This window comes from Ictalurus punctatus, chromosome 21 (genome assembly GCF_001660625.3).
Source record: "Ictalurus punctatus breed USDA103 chromosome 21, Coco_2.0, whole genome shotgun sequence".
NCBI lineage: Eukaryota > Metazoa > Chordata > Actinopteri > Siluriformes > Ictaluridae > Ictalurus > Ictalurus punctatus.
The window spans coordinates 12,117,529-12,137,500 of NC_030436.2; the positions used below are offsets into that span (position 1 = coordinate 12,117,529).

The 19,972-nt window shown below is 38.2% G+C and overlaps 3 protein-coding genes across 8 annotated transcripts in view; 2 read left to right on the forward strand and 1 right to left on the reverse strand.

The window, feature by feature from the left end:
* Nucleotides 1–142: 142 nt before the first annotated feature.
* Nucleotides 143–2,459, reverse strand: LOC108254791 (HIG1 domain family member 1A, mitochondrial). The gene is made up of 4 exons (XM_017450111.3): nt 2,303–2,459; nt 1,939–2,037; nt 1,405–1,539; nt 143–785 (listed from the first exon to the last, which is right to left on the reverse strand). Exons 2-4 carry the CDS (start codon nt 2,024–2,026, stop codon nt 739–741), a joined length of 270 nt encoding a protein of 89 aa, XP_017305600.1. The 5' UTR covers nt 2,027–2,037; nt 2,303–2,459; the 3' UTR covers nt 143–738.
* Nucleotides 2,460–3,057: 598 nt separating this feature from the next.
* arfgap1 (ADP-ribosylation factor GTPase activating protein 1) lies at nt 3,058–14,400 on the forward strand. Of its 3 annotated transcripts, none has more exons than XM_017450108.3 (13): nt 3,058–3,340; nt 3,922–3,981; nt 4,537–4,646; nt 5,053–5,224; nt 5,631–5,731; nt 7,733–7,816; nt 8,153–8,261; nt 8,400–8,456; nt 8,949–8,981; nt 11,047–11,103; nt 11,679–11,738; nt 12,406–12,482; nt 13,113–14,400. In XM_017450108.3, exons 2-13 carry the CDS (start codon nt 3,922–3,924, stop codon nt 13,432–13,434), a joined length of 1,242 nt encoding a protein of 413 aa, XP_017305597.1. In that variant the 5' UTR covers nt 3,058–3,340; the 3' UTR covers nt 13,435–14,400. The 3 variants fall into 3 exon arrangements, with proteins under 3 accessions (XP_017305597.1, XP_017305596.1, XP_017305599.1); XM_017450107.3 differs by having other exon boundaries at nt 3,059–3,340; nt 7,730–7,816; XM_017450110.3 differs by lacking the exon at nt 11,047–11,103 and having other exon boundaries at nt 3,060–3,340; nt 7,730–7,816.
* A 1,348-nt stretch (nt 14,401–15,748) lies between these two features.
* The window catches only part of elmo2 (engulfment and cell motility 2), an 18,183-nt gene continuing 13,959 nt past the window's right edge, over nt 15,749–19,972 (forward strand). For 3 of the 4 annotated variants that reach the window (XM_017450103.3, XM_047149613.2, XM_017450105.3), the window contains exons 1-7: nt 15,749–15,835; nt 16,972–17,050; nt 17,172–17,212; nt 18,748–18,820; nt 19,129–19,179; nt 19,459–19,628; nt 19,863–19,962. In XM_017450103.3, the coding sequence (XP_017305592.1) occupies nt 16,973–17,050; nt 17,172–17,212; nt 18,748–18,820; nt 19,129–19,179; nt 19,459–19,628; nt 19,863–19,962 (513 nt within the window). In that variant the 5' untranslated portion in view covers nt 15,749–15,835; nt 16,972. Of the gene's footprint in view, nt 15,836–15,992; nt 16,063–16,971; nt 17,051–17,171; nt 17,213–18,747; nt 18,821–19,128; nt 19,180–19,458; nt 19,629–19,862; nt 19,963–19,972 lie in introns of all 4 variants that reach the window. The other variant, XM_017450104.3, reaches the window with a different exon arrangement.

Genomic DNA, 19,972 nt, shown 5'->3' on the forward strand with positions numbered 1-19,972 from the left:
AACTGAGTTATTGTCTCATCACATTCACAACTCTGAAATAAAATCAGCTGCTCCTTTAAAATGTATTCATTAAAATGTCATAAATAATTGTGTAATTTTTTAAAATTAATTCTCTGATGAAGTTTTCAAGACAATGTTGATATGAGATGGCAAAAATATTTTATTGTTATATACTATATAAGATCAGAAAAAAAGTAAATCACAAAAAAAAGTAGTGCAACTTAAAATTCTACAATAAAACATTTCTCATCTCCATAAAAAAATAAATCGGAAGTGCAGATCCTCAAGTTTCAAAAACTTTAAATCACTTTAACTCAGTGTGTAATAATCAGAGTTGTGACCAGTACACTTTACACTACATTAACACGTCAAAGAATGTTTATTTTACTGTCTGATAATCTCACACTGAAATATGAGCTTGCCTTTAATTCAAGTAAATTTATATTTATTGTAAAATAAAAATAAAGCCTTATTGAAGAAAACCACAGACATTTTCACCCATCTTTACCCAGGGTGCCAATACTTCTGGAACTGGCTTTAAGCTGAAGTCCTACAGCTCCATGATTGAATCTGGTGAGAATCCTATCTAAAATTTTATATATATCTGTGATGATTAATAGGAACTTTGTGTTAAAATTAAACTACAGTTTATTCCTTAGTGTTTATTTGTGTGTAAATAAAGTGAATAAATAAACAGCTGGAATAAATTCAGTGCAGATGTGGATCAGTGCTGCAGGTTCACTTATCAGGAGCCAGATATTCCTTATACATCGAGTACATCACACCTGCAACATAACACACACCTGCGTTACAGCCAGCCAATATCATTCAGGCACTGGGACACGCCCACCAGCATCACTCTGTGCAGACTGCTTTAGTATAAAAGTGAAAGTGAGAGCAGTGAAGTGATGTTGGAGAGACTTGTTGAGTTTGCAGCGTGTCCTCTAAACAGATTTAATATATATATATCACATCTCACTGCATCTCTCTCTAAACACAGGATTTATATTTACCCATAATTCCCTGCTATTCACTGGCCAACCAATCAGATGTCACTTTATTCAGAGCTGAATCTGTGACATGAGTGTTCAAACAGGGGCAAGGTCACAGTAAGGTCAAACGACTGAAATAGCTTTCTTCCTGTTTGTAGTGCACTTGAAGGGGATTTGATGCGCACACATCAGTAACACACACTTGTTGTTTGGCGTTATTTTACTCTATATAATTCATTAACACTCTTTAATTTTATTCAGGCATATTAGAGCTGTAATTCTATGATGAAATACGGATATTATAATATATGGATATTATAATCGCACTCGGTGTTCCGGGGATAGACTCCATACCACAGTGACTCTGGACGAGGAAAAACTCTTAGGATGAGCTGAAAGTTTTTATTCTCACCAAGTGTCATGGCGCCAACCACAAAGCCCTGAGCCCTGACCCGCATGTGGATCAGATGGACAGACATTTTCGTGTCACCACGAGATTTCAGCCTGTACAATCCGTATGCTACGACTCCGAGGAAGCCCGCCATTCCTAAACACACACACAATATTAATGATAGTTATAATACTGTGATAAAGACGTATTCAGCACTAATCTTTACGTGAGCAAACAGGAGAGTGTTCAGAGTCTCAGTAAACATTAGATTCTACAATAAAACCATGAACATTAACTTTTAGAGCTGCAGATTTAATTCACACTGCAATATCCCTGTGACATGAAGAAACCTTTCATGTGGAGAAGAAACCTCAGTACATCTGAGATTTACTATAAAACTCTGAAACACTGCTGAGTAATGAAAGTACTGATACAGACAGCGGTGTTGAGGTTATCCTGGGGATTCACACGTATCACTGTAAATATTATTTCCATTCTGATTTGAAATACTACATTATTAAAATGTCATGACAGCAGCAGGTGTGTGTAATTCACCTATAGGGACAAACGGAGACTCTTTAGCCTTCCTCATTAACTTCGAGGACTGATCCTCATCTGCAGACCAGCTACTGTTCGAGCTCATTATCCAATCAACTAGAGAAAACAGGAAATAATCCAGTTAGTGAGAAAACTGATATGAAACAGCTGCCACTTTGACATTTTACTGCTAACATCAGCCTTACTGTCACTTTAACATCTATTATAATCTGACCTTTAACACAAATAACCTTTAGTCCAAATCATAAACACAGAAATCAATTAATATTATTAATATTATTAATATTATTAATATTATTATTATAAGAAGAAGAAGGAGAGCAATCTCTGATAGCATTAGGATTAGCTCTCTGTTACTTACATGAAATCAGATAAACAAATTAAATGTAAATCTGTGTTATTAATACGTTATAAACAGGTATAATCCGCTCAAGAGTGCAGGTCACAGCCTTCCTGTAGCTCAGCTCTCAGGTCTTCACTGCTCTCCGGAAGCCAAGTGAGCGACGTCATTAACTATGGCGTTGCTTCATACCGGAAGTAAATTCGTGAATGAACCGGCTTCGTTAATAAAACTTAGATTCGTTTCATGAGTGTTTCTGAGTTAACCTTTGGGAAATAACGGCATATTAGATGCTTTAAATGTTTACATATATATATATATAACATTAAAAAAATATATATATGTACAAGCTCACTACGCGAGGGCCGTCTTAACCAATCAAATATTTTTTATCCGGGTATTCTACAAGCTAGCTACTTTGCAGCTGATTGAAATTATGATAGCTAGCTAACTACTGGACGCAAAAGTCACTTTTTTTTCAGCGTAGATTCAAGTAAAGAAAATCTCCATAATGACCTAATTATAAGCATGGTCAATACAGACATGTTAGCTTGCTTTATAAATATTTTTATTTTAGCGAAGATAGCCACATTCAGATCAATGAAGATTTGCTAGTTAGGCAGGAGCGCTGAGGTTTGTGGGAGATGTAGTATATATAATTTATTATTATTTTTTTTCAAGGTAGTTGAAAAATAAAAACCGTAGTCAAAAATAGAGATACAGTATGTAAACCGGAAGTGAAAACAAACAGTCCACGACTGAATTGAATGAAAGGAATTCACTTCCGCTACCGGTGTGACGTCACGCACGGGTTTTCTACTGCCAACGCAGCAAAGCAAAAAACCCCACAGATCTATACATTAGAGACGTGATGACGTCGTAGCGCTTTAATGTAAAGACACAGGGTTATACACAAGCTGTGTGTGGATGGACAATAAGCGATAAAGCGGAATTATTTTTATAGAATAGTCTTTAAATCAGCTCTTTCTCTCAGATCCAGCAGCTACACCATCATCATCCTCCTCCTCACCCTCAGTCCGGGGCTTCTTCACTGATCAGGTGCGCGCGACTCAACTTTATTACATTTATTCTGCTGTATTGTTTATTATTAAACTCCATCTTTAATCTTTAATCGGAGCGAGGTGTGTTCTCAGGTTTATTATCAGGTTTCAGAAACGCTGTTGAAGCTTTTCTACGGTTTCCTGTGATTGTGTGAAGAAGAAATGCAATAAATGTTAAAACCTTCATGTATATTTAATGTATTTATGAGAATTTTGTGTATTTTAAACTGAGTTTAACCATTTTCAGGTGATTTATTCACATTCAGTGTTGATCTGAAGAAATTACTGTAATTAAATACAGAATTCATTCTTTAGTTATTTACACTGCAGAGAATTTATACTTACTTTTAGTCAACACTTTGGTCAGGTTTGTTATATTCACCATATAATTGTCATATAAACTTCTGATATTTATATTTAAATGAATTATATTACTGTGAAATTATTCCTCAGGACAAGCAAACTTTCACATTCACTCTTATTTATAAGACTTTACTTTTATTATTATTAGTATTAGTATTTGTTGTAGTAGTTTATTAAGTTATTTTTAAATTGACATATTTATGTGTTTATGTACAGATGGCGAGTCCCCGAACCCGACGTGTTCTGAAGGAAGTCAGGACCGATGATGGAAATAATGTGTGTATTAATTCACTTCACATACCTTAATATAAATTTTTTTTTATCATCATCACACAGTTACAGCGAGAGTATGGAGAGAGTTCTGTGTAGTTACAGCAAGAGTATGGCGAGACTTCTGTGTAGTTACAGCGAGAGTTCTGTGTAGTTACAGCGAGAGTATTGAGAGAGTTCTGTGTAGTTACAGGGAGAGAATGGAGAGAGTTCTGTGTAGTTACAGCGAGAGTTCTGTGTAGTTACAGCGAGAGTATTGAGAGAGTTCTGTGTAGTTACAGGGAGAGAATGGAGAGAGTTCTGTGTAGTTACAGCGAGAGTTCTGTGTAGTTACAGCAAGAGTATGGAGAGAGTTCTGTGTAGTTACAGCGAGAGTATGGAGAGAGTTCTGTGTAGTTACAGCGAGAGTATTGAGAGAGTTCTATGTAGTTATAGGGAGAGTATGGATTAACAGTACACAGTGCTTTATGTCTGTAAACATTACTAAGCAATAGACGTTAAAATGATATTATCTTTATCATCATCTTTATTATACACTGTGTGTGTATGTGTTTGTTCCAGATATGTTTTGAATGTGGGGCGTTTAACCCTCAGTGGGTCAGTGTGACGTACGGAATATGGATCTGTCTGGAATGTTCCGGAAAACACAGAGGACTCGGAGTTCACCTCAGGTCAGTCACTCAGCTATTATAGAGAGAGAGGCAGGCTGAGACAGTGAGACAGATCGACCAGGTGACACAGAAAGAGAGACACAGGCTGAGACAGTGAGACAGATTGACCAGGTGAGACAGAGAGAGAGATGCAGGCTAAGACAGTGAGACAGATTGACCAGGTGACACAGACAGAGAGAGACGCAGGCTGAGACAGTGAGAGAGATCGACCAGGTGACACAGAGAGAGAGACAGGGTGAGACAGATCGATCAGGTGACACAGAGAGTGAGACAGATCGACCAGAAGAGACACAAAGAGAGAGACAGGCTGAGACAGTGAGACAGATCGACCAGGTGACAGAGAGAGAGACAGAGTGAGAGAGACAGGTGATTGAACTCTTTCTTCCTGTGGGTGTGGTTACTGTAGCTTTGTGCGCTCGGTGTCGATGGATAAGTGGAAGGATGTGGAGCTGGAGAAGATGAAGGCTGGAGGAAACCAGAAGTTCCGTCTGTTTCTGGAGCTGCAGGAGGATTTCAACCCCAACTGGAGCTTACAGGAGAAATACAACAGCCGAGCTGCAGCACTGTTCAGGGACAAAGTGAGACTCTCTCTCACACACACACACACACACACACACACACACGCGCGCACGCGCACACACTCTCACACACACTCACACTCTTACTCACACACACTCAGACACTCTTATATACACACACACTCTTACTCACACACACTCTCTCTCTCTCTCACACACACACACTCACACACACTCACATTCTTACTCACACACTCTCACACTCTTACTCACCCACTTTTACACACACAGACTCACACTCTTAAAAAATGTCATTATAATATTATAAAGCATGACTGAAATCAGAAGTATTGGTATGTGTGTGATGTTACATTTGTTACGCTGTGTGCGAGTGTGTTCATGTGTGTGTGCGCGTGCGTGTATGTGCGTGCATGTGTGTGCGTGCGTGTGTGTGTGTGTGTGATAGGTGGCCACTGAGGCAGAAGGTAAAGAGTGGACAATTGAAAACTCTCCCGCTAAAAACTGGACTCCTCATCAGCCCAAGACCGCTCTGTCATCATCACACCGGTGAGTGTACACACATATACACACACACACACTCTTTATAATTATTGGTGAAGTCATAGAATATTCACTTTGTTTTCCTAAATAATACTGACTAGTGCTGGGTATTGTGACCAATGTGGCGATTCAACTCGATTCTTATTTATTTGGTTACATTAATTATCAATATTTCATTTAAAATGTTAGTTTTGCAGACATATTTTAAAATAAATGCTGGTAACTGAAACCTTCCTACATATCTATATTACTGAAATACACATTTACATTAACAATAAAACACACAATTATCTTTAATTGCTTTTTACTTTGAGTAACAAACATTGTAACAAGAAATCATAAATCTGTGCATACAATACACACAAGGTAAACACAAACTGCACATTACTGTAAATATATAAAAACACTGTAAATGTGTAACAGTGACATTCATTAACAACTCGAAACATTTAGGAAATAAAATTGTTTTAAAAATTGATGGCGACATCATCAGGACAAGAGGTGAACTACAGATAAAAATCACATCCTCTCAAGTAAAGCATTAAGAATCTATACTGTTTTATTAAATTGAAGATCGATTAAAATCAGAGAATCGATCATTTTTACCCAGCCCTAATATTGACTGTTGTACAGTGTTAGTGTTGCTGTCGACGAAACTTTAACCAGGGGCCTCACGCTGCTCTCCTGATCCTCGTGCTGATGCTCTATAACCGAGTGCTAACGAGACCTAACGGAGAGAGGGACGACCCCTGCTTTTAGTGTTTCTTGTTTATGTTTTGTCTCCTCCTTCCAGGCTGTGGGTAAATGCTTCTGTAATTATGTGGAATTCAGAATGCGAGGGTTTAAAGTTGAGTTTAATTTTCCACTGAACGTAACATCACGTACTGTCTCATTAAATACCGATAAAGAGACCAGCGGCCTGTACCATGAAGCTAGTTGAACAAACTCAGGGTTACGGGATTAGTTATTGTTACCATGACACCGATGATCAGCTTTCTCAGTAAACTCAGGCCTTGGTCCTTAAATTAGGATTAGTCCACGAGTGCATGCACACCGAACAGCCAATAGCGTTCAACACGGGGAAAAGCAGGTGTGTATACCTCCTGTTAAAGAGTAGGAAATGATTATTCGGAAATATGAGGAATTTAAATCTACACTAATCACAAACAGCAGCAGCGTCTCGACCGCCAAAGAACTTTACTGAGTGTGTAAATGTATCATTTTACTTTTACAGGCTCACAGTCAGAATAAACGGATTGAACACTTATATCCCGACATCTTTCACGTCACTTCATTTAATACAAGTATAAACAGTTTTTATTAAATATTTCAAAAATAAAGATCAATTTGTGAAAATATATTAGGTCTGAATTAACCGCATCACATGCAAATATGTACCACTCTCAAAGAACTGCACAGCAGCAGGTACTGTCTGTGCTACAGGAAGAGCTTCGGAGTGTCAGATTTTTAACGTGCGGCTCGAGAAGTTCACAAAGATACGAGATTCTGCGGAAAATCTATATTTTTCATGGAGGTAAGTATCAGGGATATCCAGAGGATTTTGTTTATCCCTAAAAACTCTTTCTCTGTGAAGTTCAGTTTGCACAGAGAAGTCCACAGGATCACGAAGAAACGGTGAAGCCACTGCAACAGACACCGAGCTGAATTAGTTGCGTCACTTATACGACACTTTGCTCACAGCTGATTGGTCCAAGGGTTTGAGTTCTCTTACTCAGAACAGAGCCTGCCCCGGAGCGTAAGTAACTATGGCGTTGAACACGAGCCACTTTCATGGTACCTAAAACCCAGGGTCAGCACAAAGTACCTACAAACTCACCTGTAGAGCCACCTAAACCTGCTTCATGGTACAGGCCCCCGGAGTCATGTTCATCTCTGCTGTTTGTTTAGTGAACCTCATTAATGCTCCATAGCTGTGTTTTATAGTGTGTGTGTGTGTGTGTGTGTGTGTGTGTGTGTGTGTGTGTGTGTGTGTGTGTGTTACAGCAGTGCAGCAGGTTCGGCTCATATGTCCTCACACTCTGATAAAGCGTTTGAGGACTGGCTCAGTGACGACGTGAACTCTTACCAAGGGTCAGTTTTTCTTTAACGTTCCTCTTAATAACGTTGTTATATACAGTGTTTATTAACTTATTATTAATGAAGAATAGTCTTTATTAATGCATGTAATAATTATTGCTATTAAATCACTGACTCATCACACAGCTGCATTAATTATGTTTGTTCCATCAGGGCTACAAATCAGCACCTTCATTCACTCATTAATGAGTTAATTGGTGTTAATGAGAGTAAATTAATTATTAAATCATTTATGTTTTAGAGGAATAATCACCTCACAGAGCCTTACTGATGAAAAGTTTTAGTATTTATAGTATTAATTTAGTGATGTCAGTGTTTCTGATTGGACAGCGGAGGAGGCGGGGCTCAGGAGAATCGTTACGTGGGATTTGGGAACACGCCGAATCCTCCGAAAAAGGACGAGGACTTCATCAATAACGCCATGTCCTCCATTTACTCAGTACTGATTTACACACAGCACTAATCTGACTTTCCCTCTGTCTCTCAGCAGCAGCATCTGTACTAACACTTGTGTGTGTGTGTGTGTGTGTGTGTGTGTGTGTGTGTGTGTGTGTGTGTGTGTGTGTGTGTGTTTTAGGGCTGGAGCAGTTTCACAGTTGGAGCCAGTAAATTTGCAGCAGCTGCAAAAGATAATGTAAGAACATTTAAATATCATAAACAAACAAAATTATTCATTAATAATAACATTTACATCTACAGTTATCTAAAAGAAATATAAAGAACGATGTGCACACACACACACACACATACACCCACACACATTCACACACAAACACATGCACACTCATAGACATACACCCACACATATTCATATACACACACACATACACTCATACACATACACCCACACACATTCATACACACACACACACACTCACACATACATACACACACACAGCTATATTAGTATATGACTATATGGGATTAACTGGGTTTTAATGTTATGATGAAACATACATTTTTCTGAAGTTAAGTTTATTTGTCTGAAGCGACTGGATGGATATTAAACAGTAAAAGTGTTTAGAGTTTTATGTTATATGGCCTGTAAATAAATCAGATTATTATATTTGGAGCTTTTGGAGGAATCTTAATTAAAAAGAGTTTTTTTCCTTCTCTCCTGTAACAGACAGCGAAACTGGCCAGTCAGGCGTCTCTAAAGGTGTGTATCACACTAACACACACGTTTACACACTCTGTCTCTTTAAATGATATATATTTATTGATCATATTCTTACAGCATGTAGTTTATTCTTATACTAAATTATATAATGTGAGGAGCGTCACCTCTCACAGGTGTAATGTTAATAATAAACATGTGAGGTGTAGCTGCACTCTAAATCCACTGTTTATCATCTCATAGACATCAAATTGAAATAAGAATTTAATGCTCAGTTATCTTTATTATAATAATTATTATTATTACTATTAATTATTTTCAAAATGAAACTTAAACAGAAGTTAAACTCTAAAATATGGTGCGTATAAAAGTTTCTAGATTTTGTTGGACGTGTGTTGATAATTATATCTCGATATTCAGCACACACAGTGTTATTATAAAATGTTAAGTGTTAATAATGATGTCCCACTGAAGGGCATTAAGGAGGAGGGCCCCTAGGTAGGCTGCATGTGTCTTAGGGTCCTTATCTGAGCTTTTACAGTACAGTCTGTTTAACACCTCAGTAATTAACTGTAATGTTTAATGAGTTTATTATCAGTGTGTTTGTGTGTGTGTGTGTGTGTGTGTGTGTGTGTGTGTGTGTGTGTGTGTGTGTGTGTGATTAATTTTATTAATGAAAGTTAATTCCTGTTGCGTTGCATCACTTCCTGCTGCTCTCTCTGTGGATTAAAGTTAAGAGGTTATAAACCGCCACCAGAGCCGGTAAACTGCCGCTGCTGCATGACCGCCTCTTGTTACCCAGCCTTTATTTATTTATCTATTTGTTTATTTATTTATTTGTTTGTTTGTATCATTAGTTGTTGATGGTTGGATGTTAGTATCGTGTTGTTTGGCTGCTTCACTGTGTGTCCATGAACATGAGCATAATGTTGTAATCACACTGTCTCTGTTTTTGTTTGTTTGTTTTGCTTGGCCAATCAAATGCGTCCTAAGCAGATGGATAAACATTTATTTAAGTAATTAATGTACGTGAAAATTAATTAGGAGTGTCAGGTGGAGTTTAGGATAACAAACTGAATGTTTGAATTTGAAAACGTTATTAATTATTTAATTAGTTAAAGCTGCAGTACTGAACTTTTGCCTCTCTATCGCCATCTCTGTTTGAAACGTACAATTGCAAGTTACTTTTGGAGTCTTTTGTGGGGTGGGGGGGTAGGCTTTGGGCTTCTTTTTGTCTGAAAAGAATCACGGGTCATGGGTCATGGGTTTTGGGCTTGTTTTAAGAAATATGGTTGTTTGTTAGCAAAATCGTTTTTTTTTTTACATTTATGGTCACTATTTTCCCCAATGCACTGACACTGTCTGCTCACAGACTCACAACAATCACAGTGCTGTAGTTATTTCACTCTCTCACAATTACTACAGCTTATACCAAAAAACAAGCATAGCATATTCATATATACTAATAGTAATTATAATAGAACTAATATTAGTTCTGTTTTTGCTTTTCAAGCTGCGAGTGGTTTCAGTTTAATATGTTACAGGCTCATTTATTAAGTCTGTTTACATTGAGGCCGTAACAGGATATAATAATTTTGGGCTTGTTTATGAAGCTCAATAATTGAGTTTTGTTCATTGTTAACCAAAAAACGTTCCATACTGCAGCTTTAATGAATTAATTGGTGTAATTAGGGAGGTTTTGTGCTTTATATCATTACATCAACTATTTGTTTTTCAGCTTTAGTGATTTAGTGAACCTAATGGTTGTTTCATTACTGTTTTTAATGCACCCTTGTCCACTTGCCCTTGGTGAATTGCACACTGATATATAGTTAACAGCTGACTCATATGCAGAGGATTGTGGGAAATTTGGCTCAGTCATGTTTCAAATCGAGACCAACATGAAAAAAGGCAAAAAAATAAAAACATGTCGGTTTAATCTCCATCTGTAGCACATGAACACACTTCACCGTGCTTCTGCTGTCTGTGTGCGTGCGTGCGCGTGTGTCTGTGCGTGTATGTGTGCGTGTATGTGTGTGTGTCGCTGAATCATTTCTTCTGTCAGAATATTCACGTTATTTTCACACGTATTCTTCCCTCTTGCTAGGCAGCTGCATTAGGCCAAACTTTAAACGAAAGTGTTATCAAACCCACTCAGGAGAAGGTAATTAATGACTCATACTCGCATACCGACTCATTCGGTAGTGGGATCTAACTGATTCAGTGATTCATTTAACAACTGATTTAGTGGTCCATTTAACAAATAATTCCGTGATTCATTTAACAGATGATTCAGTGATTCATTTAACAATTGATTCAGTGATTCATTTAATGATTGACTTAGTGATTCATTTAACAACTTATTCAGTGATCCATTTTAACGATTAATTCAGTGATTCATTGAGTGTGAATCAGGAATCAATATACATATATAAACCAGTCATTCAAATAATGAATTATTCAGATCCACAGTTAGTGCTCATTTGCATATAAACATTTAAATAAGTTTCAGATCAGGTCTTGTGATGTTTCGTTGATTGACAGAGGCATGGGATTTAGATTTAGAAACTCTAATTACACAAGAATCCAGTTCAATATTCAGACACATTTATGATGAATTATGATTAAAGTAATGAAATGTGATGGAACAGGATGTACCACTTATTTGCATATGTAAATGTGGTGAGGCGGAGCTGAGTGAACGACGTGTGTGTGTGTGTGTGTGTGTGACTCATTTAGGTTAAAGATGGAAAGTTGTTTGATGAAGTCACCGTCAGCTTCAATGACATTGCCTCCAAGGTATGAGCTACAGAGCCACGCCCACTTCCTCTGAGCAGAGAATTATGGGATACATAGAGCTCAATCCTGCAGCGCGCACTCTTTCACTTCCCCTTTGATTGAGTGAGGGGATTTTAATACCTTAATTAAAGTCCTTAAAGTTGACATCACTGCAGACAGCAGGACCAGAATTTACCCACAATGCAATACTGCAGAATTTACCCACAATGCAATACTGCAGAATTTACCCACAATGCAGTGCGGCACTGATGTCATCTCCTTTTAGAGCTTTAAGCACCAATATGCTAGCTGAATAGCAAACAAGCTAGTTAGCATCTGATTAGCAACACTTTCCTGCAGTTACACCTGAGAGTGTTTAGGGGAAGTAGACGAGAGCTGGTTAGTGCAGCGCTTCATTAATAACAAACTAACAACTGGATTAAATCCTGGCGTCTCAGAGGAAGAGGGCGTGGCTGATTTTTATGAATATTTCAGTAATAATGTTTGTGTTTTTATTTCTTTGTGCTGCGGATGTTGTGTTTCTGACGGTGAGTTAATGAGCACATTACATCCTGTTCAGTGTTTCAGCCGTGTTTAAACCACATGCTTATGCTTTTATTGGTGAGTTATTAAGTGTGTGTGTGTGTGTGTGTGTGTGTGTGTGTGTGTGTGTGTGTCTGTGCTTCAGGTTCAGGATGCTGGAGCGAAAGGTTGGAAGGACATGAGCTCATTCTTCAGTGGAAAACCAGCTGATGCTGCTGATGGGTAATTTATTATTTTATTTTAATTTCATTATAATTTATTCAGTAAAGTTTATACAGGAGAATCAGTCACACTGAGAGAAAACACCTACATCGTTATTTATATTATTCATCAAAATGTAATGAAATTTTCTATTAAAGTTCTTTAAATAACTTTTTCGTGAAGAGTTAAAGATTTATTTAAGAAAAAAAAGACAAAATAGTAAAAAAAGAAATTAAAAAAATCAGAAAAGAAATTACATACAATTTATTTATTTAACCCAAGAATTTTACTAAAATATGCAATTAATTCTTTTAATAATTCCAGATTCATTAATTTTTTTAGTCATATGTATTAAATTTATCTACATTTTTAAAAGATTAAACTCAACATTTTTGAAAAATCTTAAAATATTAAATTATTTGTCTTTCAGTGCAGTTTTAGAATTTTACTACATTGTAATTATTGTGTATTAATATTTTTAAATTGAAATGATAGTAATAAATGTTTAATTTAGATGTGATGAATAAATATCTATAAATATAAAGAATTGAATTTTATTGAATAAAAGTAAACAGAGAAACTAAAAGTTAGTGATAAAGTTGTAAGTGTTTAGTATAATGTGGTGATTAATGTGTTGAGTGACTCCTCCAGTCCTGCAGAGGGCGACGTTTATGACAGCAGCGCTGCCGGATATCAGAACAGCGACGGCGTCGATCGTGGGTTCTGGGATTCGTTCGGAGCTGAAGCTAACAGCAAGACCAAAAAGTCCCCGAGCAGTGAGAGCTGGACCCACGTGGAGAACTCGGGCGGGAAGAAGAGCTCGGACAGCTGGGAGAACTGGGGCTCCGACAACAAACACAGCACCGGGGACAACTGGGAGAACTGGGAGAACCACTGGGAGAACGGTGGAGACAACAAGAACAAGAAGAGCCCTAAAGCTGACGAGGAGGGGTGGGACGACGCTAACTGGTAGAACAGCTGGTTTAAGCGTGTAAATGTGAACTGGAGGAAAAATAAACATCTCATTATTCCTGTTCTGATCTCACACTCCAAATCATCACCACACACATCTCTACAAACGCTACAGCTCACCATGAGTCAGCACTTTCCTACTACAGCCGCCATTGTGGCTCTGTCCCAAACTGTACAATTCACCATTAGAAGTTATACTACAATGTCGGCCATTTTGGCTCCGTCCCAAATGCTAGAATTTGACAACTTTTATTTGTCTCGTAATAAATTGTGTAGCGTTAGCTTTTAGTGCAGAAAGTGCGCTAACATGACTAATGCTAGTTAGCGAGTAATAAATGGTGCATGACAGGTCGCTAGCTAGCGCTAGTGTTACCATAGCAACGACACAAACATGACCTATAATCAGAATAATGAAGACAGACAGCGGTCATTTTCTTTCTCTCTCTCACACTCACTCATTCACACACACACACACACACACACACACACACACACGTACATGCTGCCTCATGCTGATGTATTGTACACCTGAGTATCATCTCGATCTCTCTCTCACACACACACACACAGGTGTTAGAGATGTGTGTATTTGAATGCTCCTATTTAAATCATGTTGTATAAATATTGTTATGCAGGTTGTTGTTTGTGTGTTTGAAGATAATAAATTCAGATGAAAGTGTAATTCATGTTAATGATTTAAATTCCTGCACGTATTAAAACTGTGTTTGCTGTAAAATATTGAGCTTTTCCTCTTATTCTAATATTTTACACATGTAAAGTTGCAGAAGCAAAAACTTTTCCTCCTGAATATAAACAAATGTTTTTATTGTTCAGTTCAGAGATTTAGTGTTAATGTGGTGTTTATTCCTTCTCTTTATTTATCATTTCATTTCTGTCTGAAAAATATCCAGATGTTTATAAAAGTGTTGAAAATGAAATCATAATAAAGACTGGATTCTGTATTTTATCACATATAAAATATTTTAATGTTCCTTTACACACACACACACACACACACACACACACTGGACATGATCCTATATGTAATATTTCTTAATGGGAACTATAAAACATCAGGTCTAAATCTGACTCCGTTTCAGTATGAATTACATTTATTTATTTATTTAATTTGAAAAGAAACATTGGATTTAGATATTTTGTTAATAATGTGTATAAATATTATAATTTGATGTCAATTTATTTTAATATTTAATGTGTCATGACAAACATTTTTTAATTATTATTATTATTATCATTATTTGTTGCGCTCAGTACCAGCGGCTACTTTAATTCCGCCTCCACTCAGAGTGATTGACACTTGGAGCAGCTAATAGGAAAACCCAGCAGCTGTTAAGACCCGCCTACTGACCGCAGGGTTGCCAGGTTTGTCCACATCAGCCTTCACTCTGCCTTTAATCACATTCTACTGAGAAATGCTGCTTTATTTTATTATATTTTATTTTATTGGTTGTTTTTGTTTTGTTGTTGCGTTTTTTTAAATTAGATTTGAGATGCCAATCGAAACATCCGGAGACTTCTTCATAAAATCAGGAAGTTTTTATTCATACTGTAAGAAATGTTGATAGATATTTAATGTTTGTAACAAATAATCACTTTCTCAGCATACATCATACAGTGTATATTATATATTATATATCACACCTGATTTATCAGACATTTATGCTTCTGTGCTTTAAAATTCAGATTATTTTCACTTTGTGAAGTTTATCATTGTTCTGTAACTGGGTTGATTTTAGATTTATAAATAAATTCAACATCAGCTCCGGTACAGCGGGATGAGTTCCGTTATTTATTTATTTATTCAGTTCAGTTTTATTTGTATAGCGTATTTAACAGTAGACATTCTCCCAGAGCAGCTGTACAGAAATATATAAACACAGGATATAGATTTTAAATGTGACTCCGTATGTATGAATTGAACCCTATTGAGCAGCCAGAGGCGACGGTGCTGAGGAAAAACTCCCTGAGATGATATGAGGAAGAAACCTTGAGAGGAACCAGACTCAAAAGGGAACCCGTCCTCAGCTGGGTGACACCGGAGAGTGCGTTTATAAATAAATACACCCCTTCTATAAATGTGCTCATAGTACATGGTGAAATAGTGCAGTTGTGTAAACAGGAAATTCATTGCAGTTTTTGGGACATTAGGGTACTGTCATGTACCCTATTTTGATGCAGTTAATCTTAACGATTCTGTTAATATGCAAATGAGTCTGTTAGACACTTTTTGAGCATGTGTGGGGTTTTGTGGTTTTTGTGGGTCTTACAGGAGGATTAGTGCTGGATGTGGCAGCCCTCGGCTCTGCAGGAGGATGTGATGAGTATGGAGGAGAATCGGAGGAGAATCCCCAGCGTTACAGCGCGCTGATTCACTCAAACAGGTACTCACAGCACCTCCATAACGCCTTATTACACCTCATCATCTCATCACCCCATCATCTCTTCATCTCTGTGTGTGTGTTTACTGTTACACAAGGAACGGAACCGCGAAAAAAAAATCGGTGTGTGTGTGTGTGTGTGTGTGTGTATGTGTTTCAGTGGCGTTACAGCTGCAGAGGAGCGTTACTGCACATTTAACATCGATTTAATGATTATTTCCTGATAATTGGTGAGATGTGGATGTGTGAAGGACAGCTGGTGTTGGAGATGCGGCTGAATATACACCTCCTCTAACATCTCTCCATCTCTCCATTCTTTCTTTCTGTTTCATACACTTCCTTTTCCCCTTCGTTCATCCCTCCATTATTCCTTCCACACGCGCAGCATCAGGTTTCTGTCTGAACGACTTAATGTGCAGTTTTTACAATTAACACACACACCCACACACACACACACACACATAACACACGTCACACACACACGTCACACACACACACATAACACACACCACATCACACACATAAACACACACACACACACATCACACACACACACACACACACACACACACACACACGGAGTTATAAAGTCCTGCACAGACTGCATTAATCTCTCTAATGCATGAGTCATCTAGAACACACGCACACACACACACACACACACACACACACACACACACACACACACTCTATACATTTACATTGTGTTAGAAACTGTATGTGAAGTCTGGATATCATCTTCATCCTCTTACTTTTGCATTCAGTTTTTAAATAAATTGTAAAATAATAATAATAATAAGAAGAAAAAGATTATATTTTATAATTCTGATGAAAACTTTTCAAATTAAACACACAGGAAGTGACGTCAGTGAAGTGGCTCATTTTTCCTCCTCACACTCTTTCACCTTCTGCAGATTTAACAGATTTGAGAATCCTGATATCACACACACACATACACTCTCTCACACAAGCTCACACACACACACGCACACACACACACACACACACACACACACACACACACACACACAGAGGAAAATCAACTATGATGCAACAACAGGAAAAAGCTGAGGAGCCAAACTACATGTTTACTCTCTAATCTGTAAAATACAGGAGTGTGTGTGTGTATGTGTGTGTAGGATGCCTCCACCATCAGACATCGTGAAAGTGGCCGTCGAGTGGCCCGGAGCAAACGCACAGCTCATTGAGATCGACCAGGTCAGAACACCATAATCTCCTCATCCTCTCATTACTAATGACTTAATCTGTAATTCTGTCATCACTCTGTGTGTGTGTGTGTGTGTGTGTGTGTGTGTGTGTGTGTGTGTGTGTTTTGCAGAAAAAGCCACTCTCCTCCATCGTAAGAGAGGTGTGTGATGGGTGAGTGAATATGACTGAATACAGCGTTTATTAATGAAACAGGAGGATATTGGTTAACATTACACCACAGTTCTGGACTGTGATTGGTCAGAAGGTGTTGATTAGTTCTCTATAACAGCAGCTCTGAGAGTAGCGCAGGTTTATATTAATACATTCGCTACAGTGACGTTTTCCTGAAGGAAGGAGAAGTGTGTTTATGTAACATGGACGGAGTCTCCAGTGTCAGCGTTGTGTAACAGTCAGAGGTGAAGCTGTAACTTTATGTTTTCCACATCTTCAGCACAGAGTTTACACTTCTTCACTGTTCCCTGACCTGTGTTTTTTCACTTATTAACGTGGAGAGAGAAAATAAAGAGAGAGAATAAATAGAGAGAGAATAGAGAGAGAGAATAAAGAGAGTGAATAAAGAGAGAGAGAAGAAAGAACAGAGAAAGTATAGAGAGAGTGAATAAAGAGAGAGAAGAAAGAGAATAGAGAGAGAATAAAGAGAGAGAATAGAGAGAATAAAGAGAGAGAGAATAGAGTGAATAATGAGAGAGAGAATAGAGAGAGAGAATAGAGAGAGAGAATAGAGAGAGAGAGAGAATAGAGAGAGAATAAAGAGAGAGAATAGAGAGAGAATAAAGAGAGAGAATAGAGAGAGAATAAAGAGAGAGAATAGAGAGAGAATAAAGAGAGAGGGAGAATAGAGAGAATAGAGAGAGAGAATAAAGAGAGAGAATAGAGAGTGAATAAAGACAGAGAATAGAGAGAGAGAATAAAGATAGAGAGAATAGAGTGAGAATAGAGAGAGAGAATAGTGAGAATAAAGAGAGAGGGAGAATAAAGAGAATAAAGAGAGAGAGAATAGAGAGAGGAAGTGTTGTTATATGATCAGCAGGTGGATTATAAACCAGATTCAGGAATGTGCTGCGCGTCACAGAAGGTGAATTTGATTCCCTCTCGGACTCATTGGCTTTTCATCGTAAAAAGAAAATCAAACGTGTTTGAAAATATCGGCGGCTCAGCAGTCGCTTGCAAATGATGTTGCTGAACCGTTTATGCTACGTGAACCGTTGCCACGGGAACATTCAGCGAGTAATCAATGCGAAATCTGTGCTGAAATGGTGCAGTGTGCACTCAGCTTAAAGTGTATGTGTTCTTAAATCAATAAAAAAAGGAATCATTGATCAGATAAATTACTGCGGTATAACAAGAATTAAACCCTTAGGGACATGCTGCTGTAGGACAATAATCAACTTACCTCTTGCACTTGTACAAAGGTGTTAATTATGTCTAATTGAAAAAGAAACACGGCAAAAATAATTCTTGAGTTTGACATTATAGCGCCCCCTACAGTCCCATTTTTCAAGCTTAGTGACTGTTAACTCCTGTTTACATGTGATTGGATCATTAACCCCACCCACTTACTTTAAATATGTAAACGCCAAACTGTGCTAAAATAGTCCACATTAACATCTGCATGAAAATCCCGTGTTTGGACCCGTAACGATGTCTTCAGCCGTTTACTGAGTTTGATTGGATTGTGTTATCAGATGGTCTCTGTCCGGTTCAGAGCAGTTCGCTTTACGCTACGCTGATGGAGCTCAGCTTTACATCACCGAACAGGTAACACACACACACGGACGCACGCACACACACTCACTCACACACACACGCACACACACACAGACGCACGCACACACACTCACTCACACACACACACACGCACACACACTCACTCACACACACACACACACACAGACGCACGCACACACACTCACTCACACACACACACACACACACACACAGACGCACGCACACACACTCACTCACACACACACACACGCACACACACTCGCACACACACACGTGCGCGTGATTTGGAGAGAGTGCGTGTAATTAGAGTGATTTACACTGATGTTTGTGTATTTCAGAGCCGTGGAGACATCAAGAATGGCAGCATCCTGAGATTAGCCATCTCTCCCGTAAATATTCACAATTTCCCTCAAAACTTCATCTAATCTAAATCTGATCTTAATCTAAAATATTTATTATCTTTCTCGTCTCAGGTTGATATTAAACCTGCCGATGTGAGGAATATTAGAACATTGGGATATGATCTGAGATGTAAAGGCTTCAAGGGATTTTAATATTCATAGTCTGTGATTAGAATAATAACACACCTGATTATTTAATCTGGGTGAGAGAATTGATTTCATTTATTGTTTTTCGTGTCGGTTTGTTTGTGTGTTTGTGTTGATTAGGCTCGAGCGGCCCGTCAGCTCCTGGACAGGATTCAGTCTCTGAGCATCGACGCTCGTCTGGAGGCACTGAAGGAATTGGCCAAGCTCTCGGCCGACCCCTCCTTCGCCACTGAGTTCATTAACATCGAGGGAATGAACACACTGGCACGACTGGTGGAGAGCGGCACGCAGTGAGTCACACACACGCTAACACACACACACATACACGCTAGCACACCATGCTAACACACTCATGCTAACACACCATGATAACGTACCACGCTGAAATATCTGCTCAGTCACATCAGCAGTCACAGCTCACACGTACACTGCTACAGGTGTCTTCATTTCCCGCGCTGTGTTCCTAATGTGCAGTGTAATGATTTATTATATGTTTTGTGCGTGTGTGTGTGTGTGTGTTATAGTTTTGGTGAGATGTTAGCCTTCACACTTACTGCATTTCTGGAGCTGATGGATCACGGCATCGTATCATGGGATATGATCTCACTATCCTTCATTAAACAGGCATGTACAC

Excerpts from the sequence above, each read along its gene's own strand:
- arfgap1 (XM_017450107.3), top strand. The coding sequence starts at position 3,922 with ATGGCGAGTCCCCGAACCCGACGTGTTCTGAAGGAAGTCAGGACCGAT. Across the intron at positions 5,732-7,729 it reads GCTCTGTCATCATCACACCG|CAGTGCAGCAGGTTCGGCTC; the intron begins GTGAGTGTACAC and ends TGTGTGTTACAG. Across the intron at positions 12,483-13,112 it reads CCAGCTGATGCTGCTGATGG|TCCTGCAGAGGGCGACGTTT; the intron begins GTAATTTATTAT and ends TGACTCCTCCAG.
- LOC108254791 (XM_017450111.3), bottom strand. The coding sequence starts at position 2,026 with ATGAGCTCGAACAGTAGCTGGTCTGCAGATGAGGATCAGTCCTCGAAG. Across the intron at positions 1,540-1,938 it reads GTCTCCGTTTGTCCCTATAG|GAATGGCGGGCTTCCTCGGA; the intron begins GTGAATTACACA and ends GTGTGTGTTTAG. Across the intron at positions 786-1,404 it reads GGTTGGCGCCATGACACTTG|GTGTGATGTACTCGATGTAT; the intron begins GTGAGAATAAAA and ends GTTATGTTGCAG.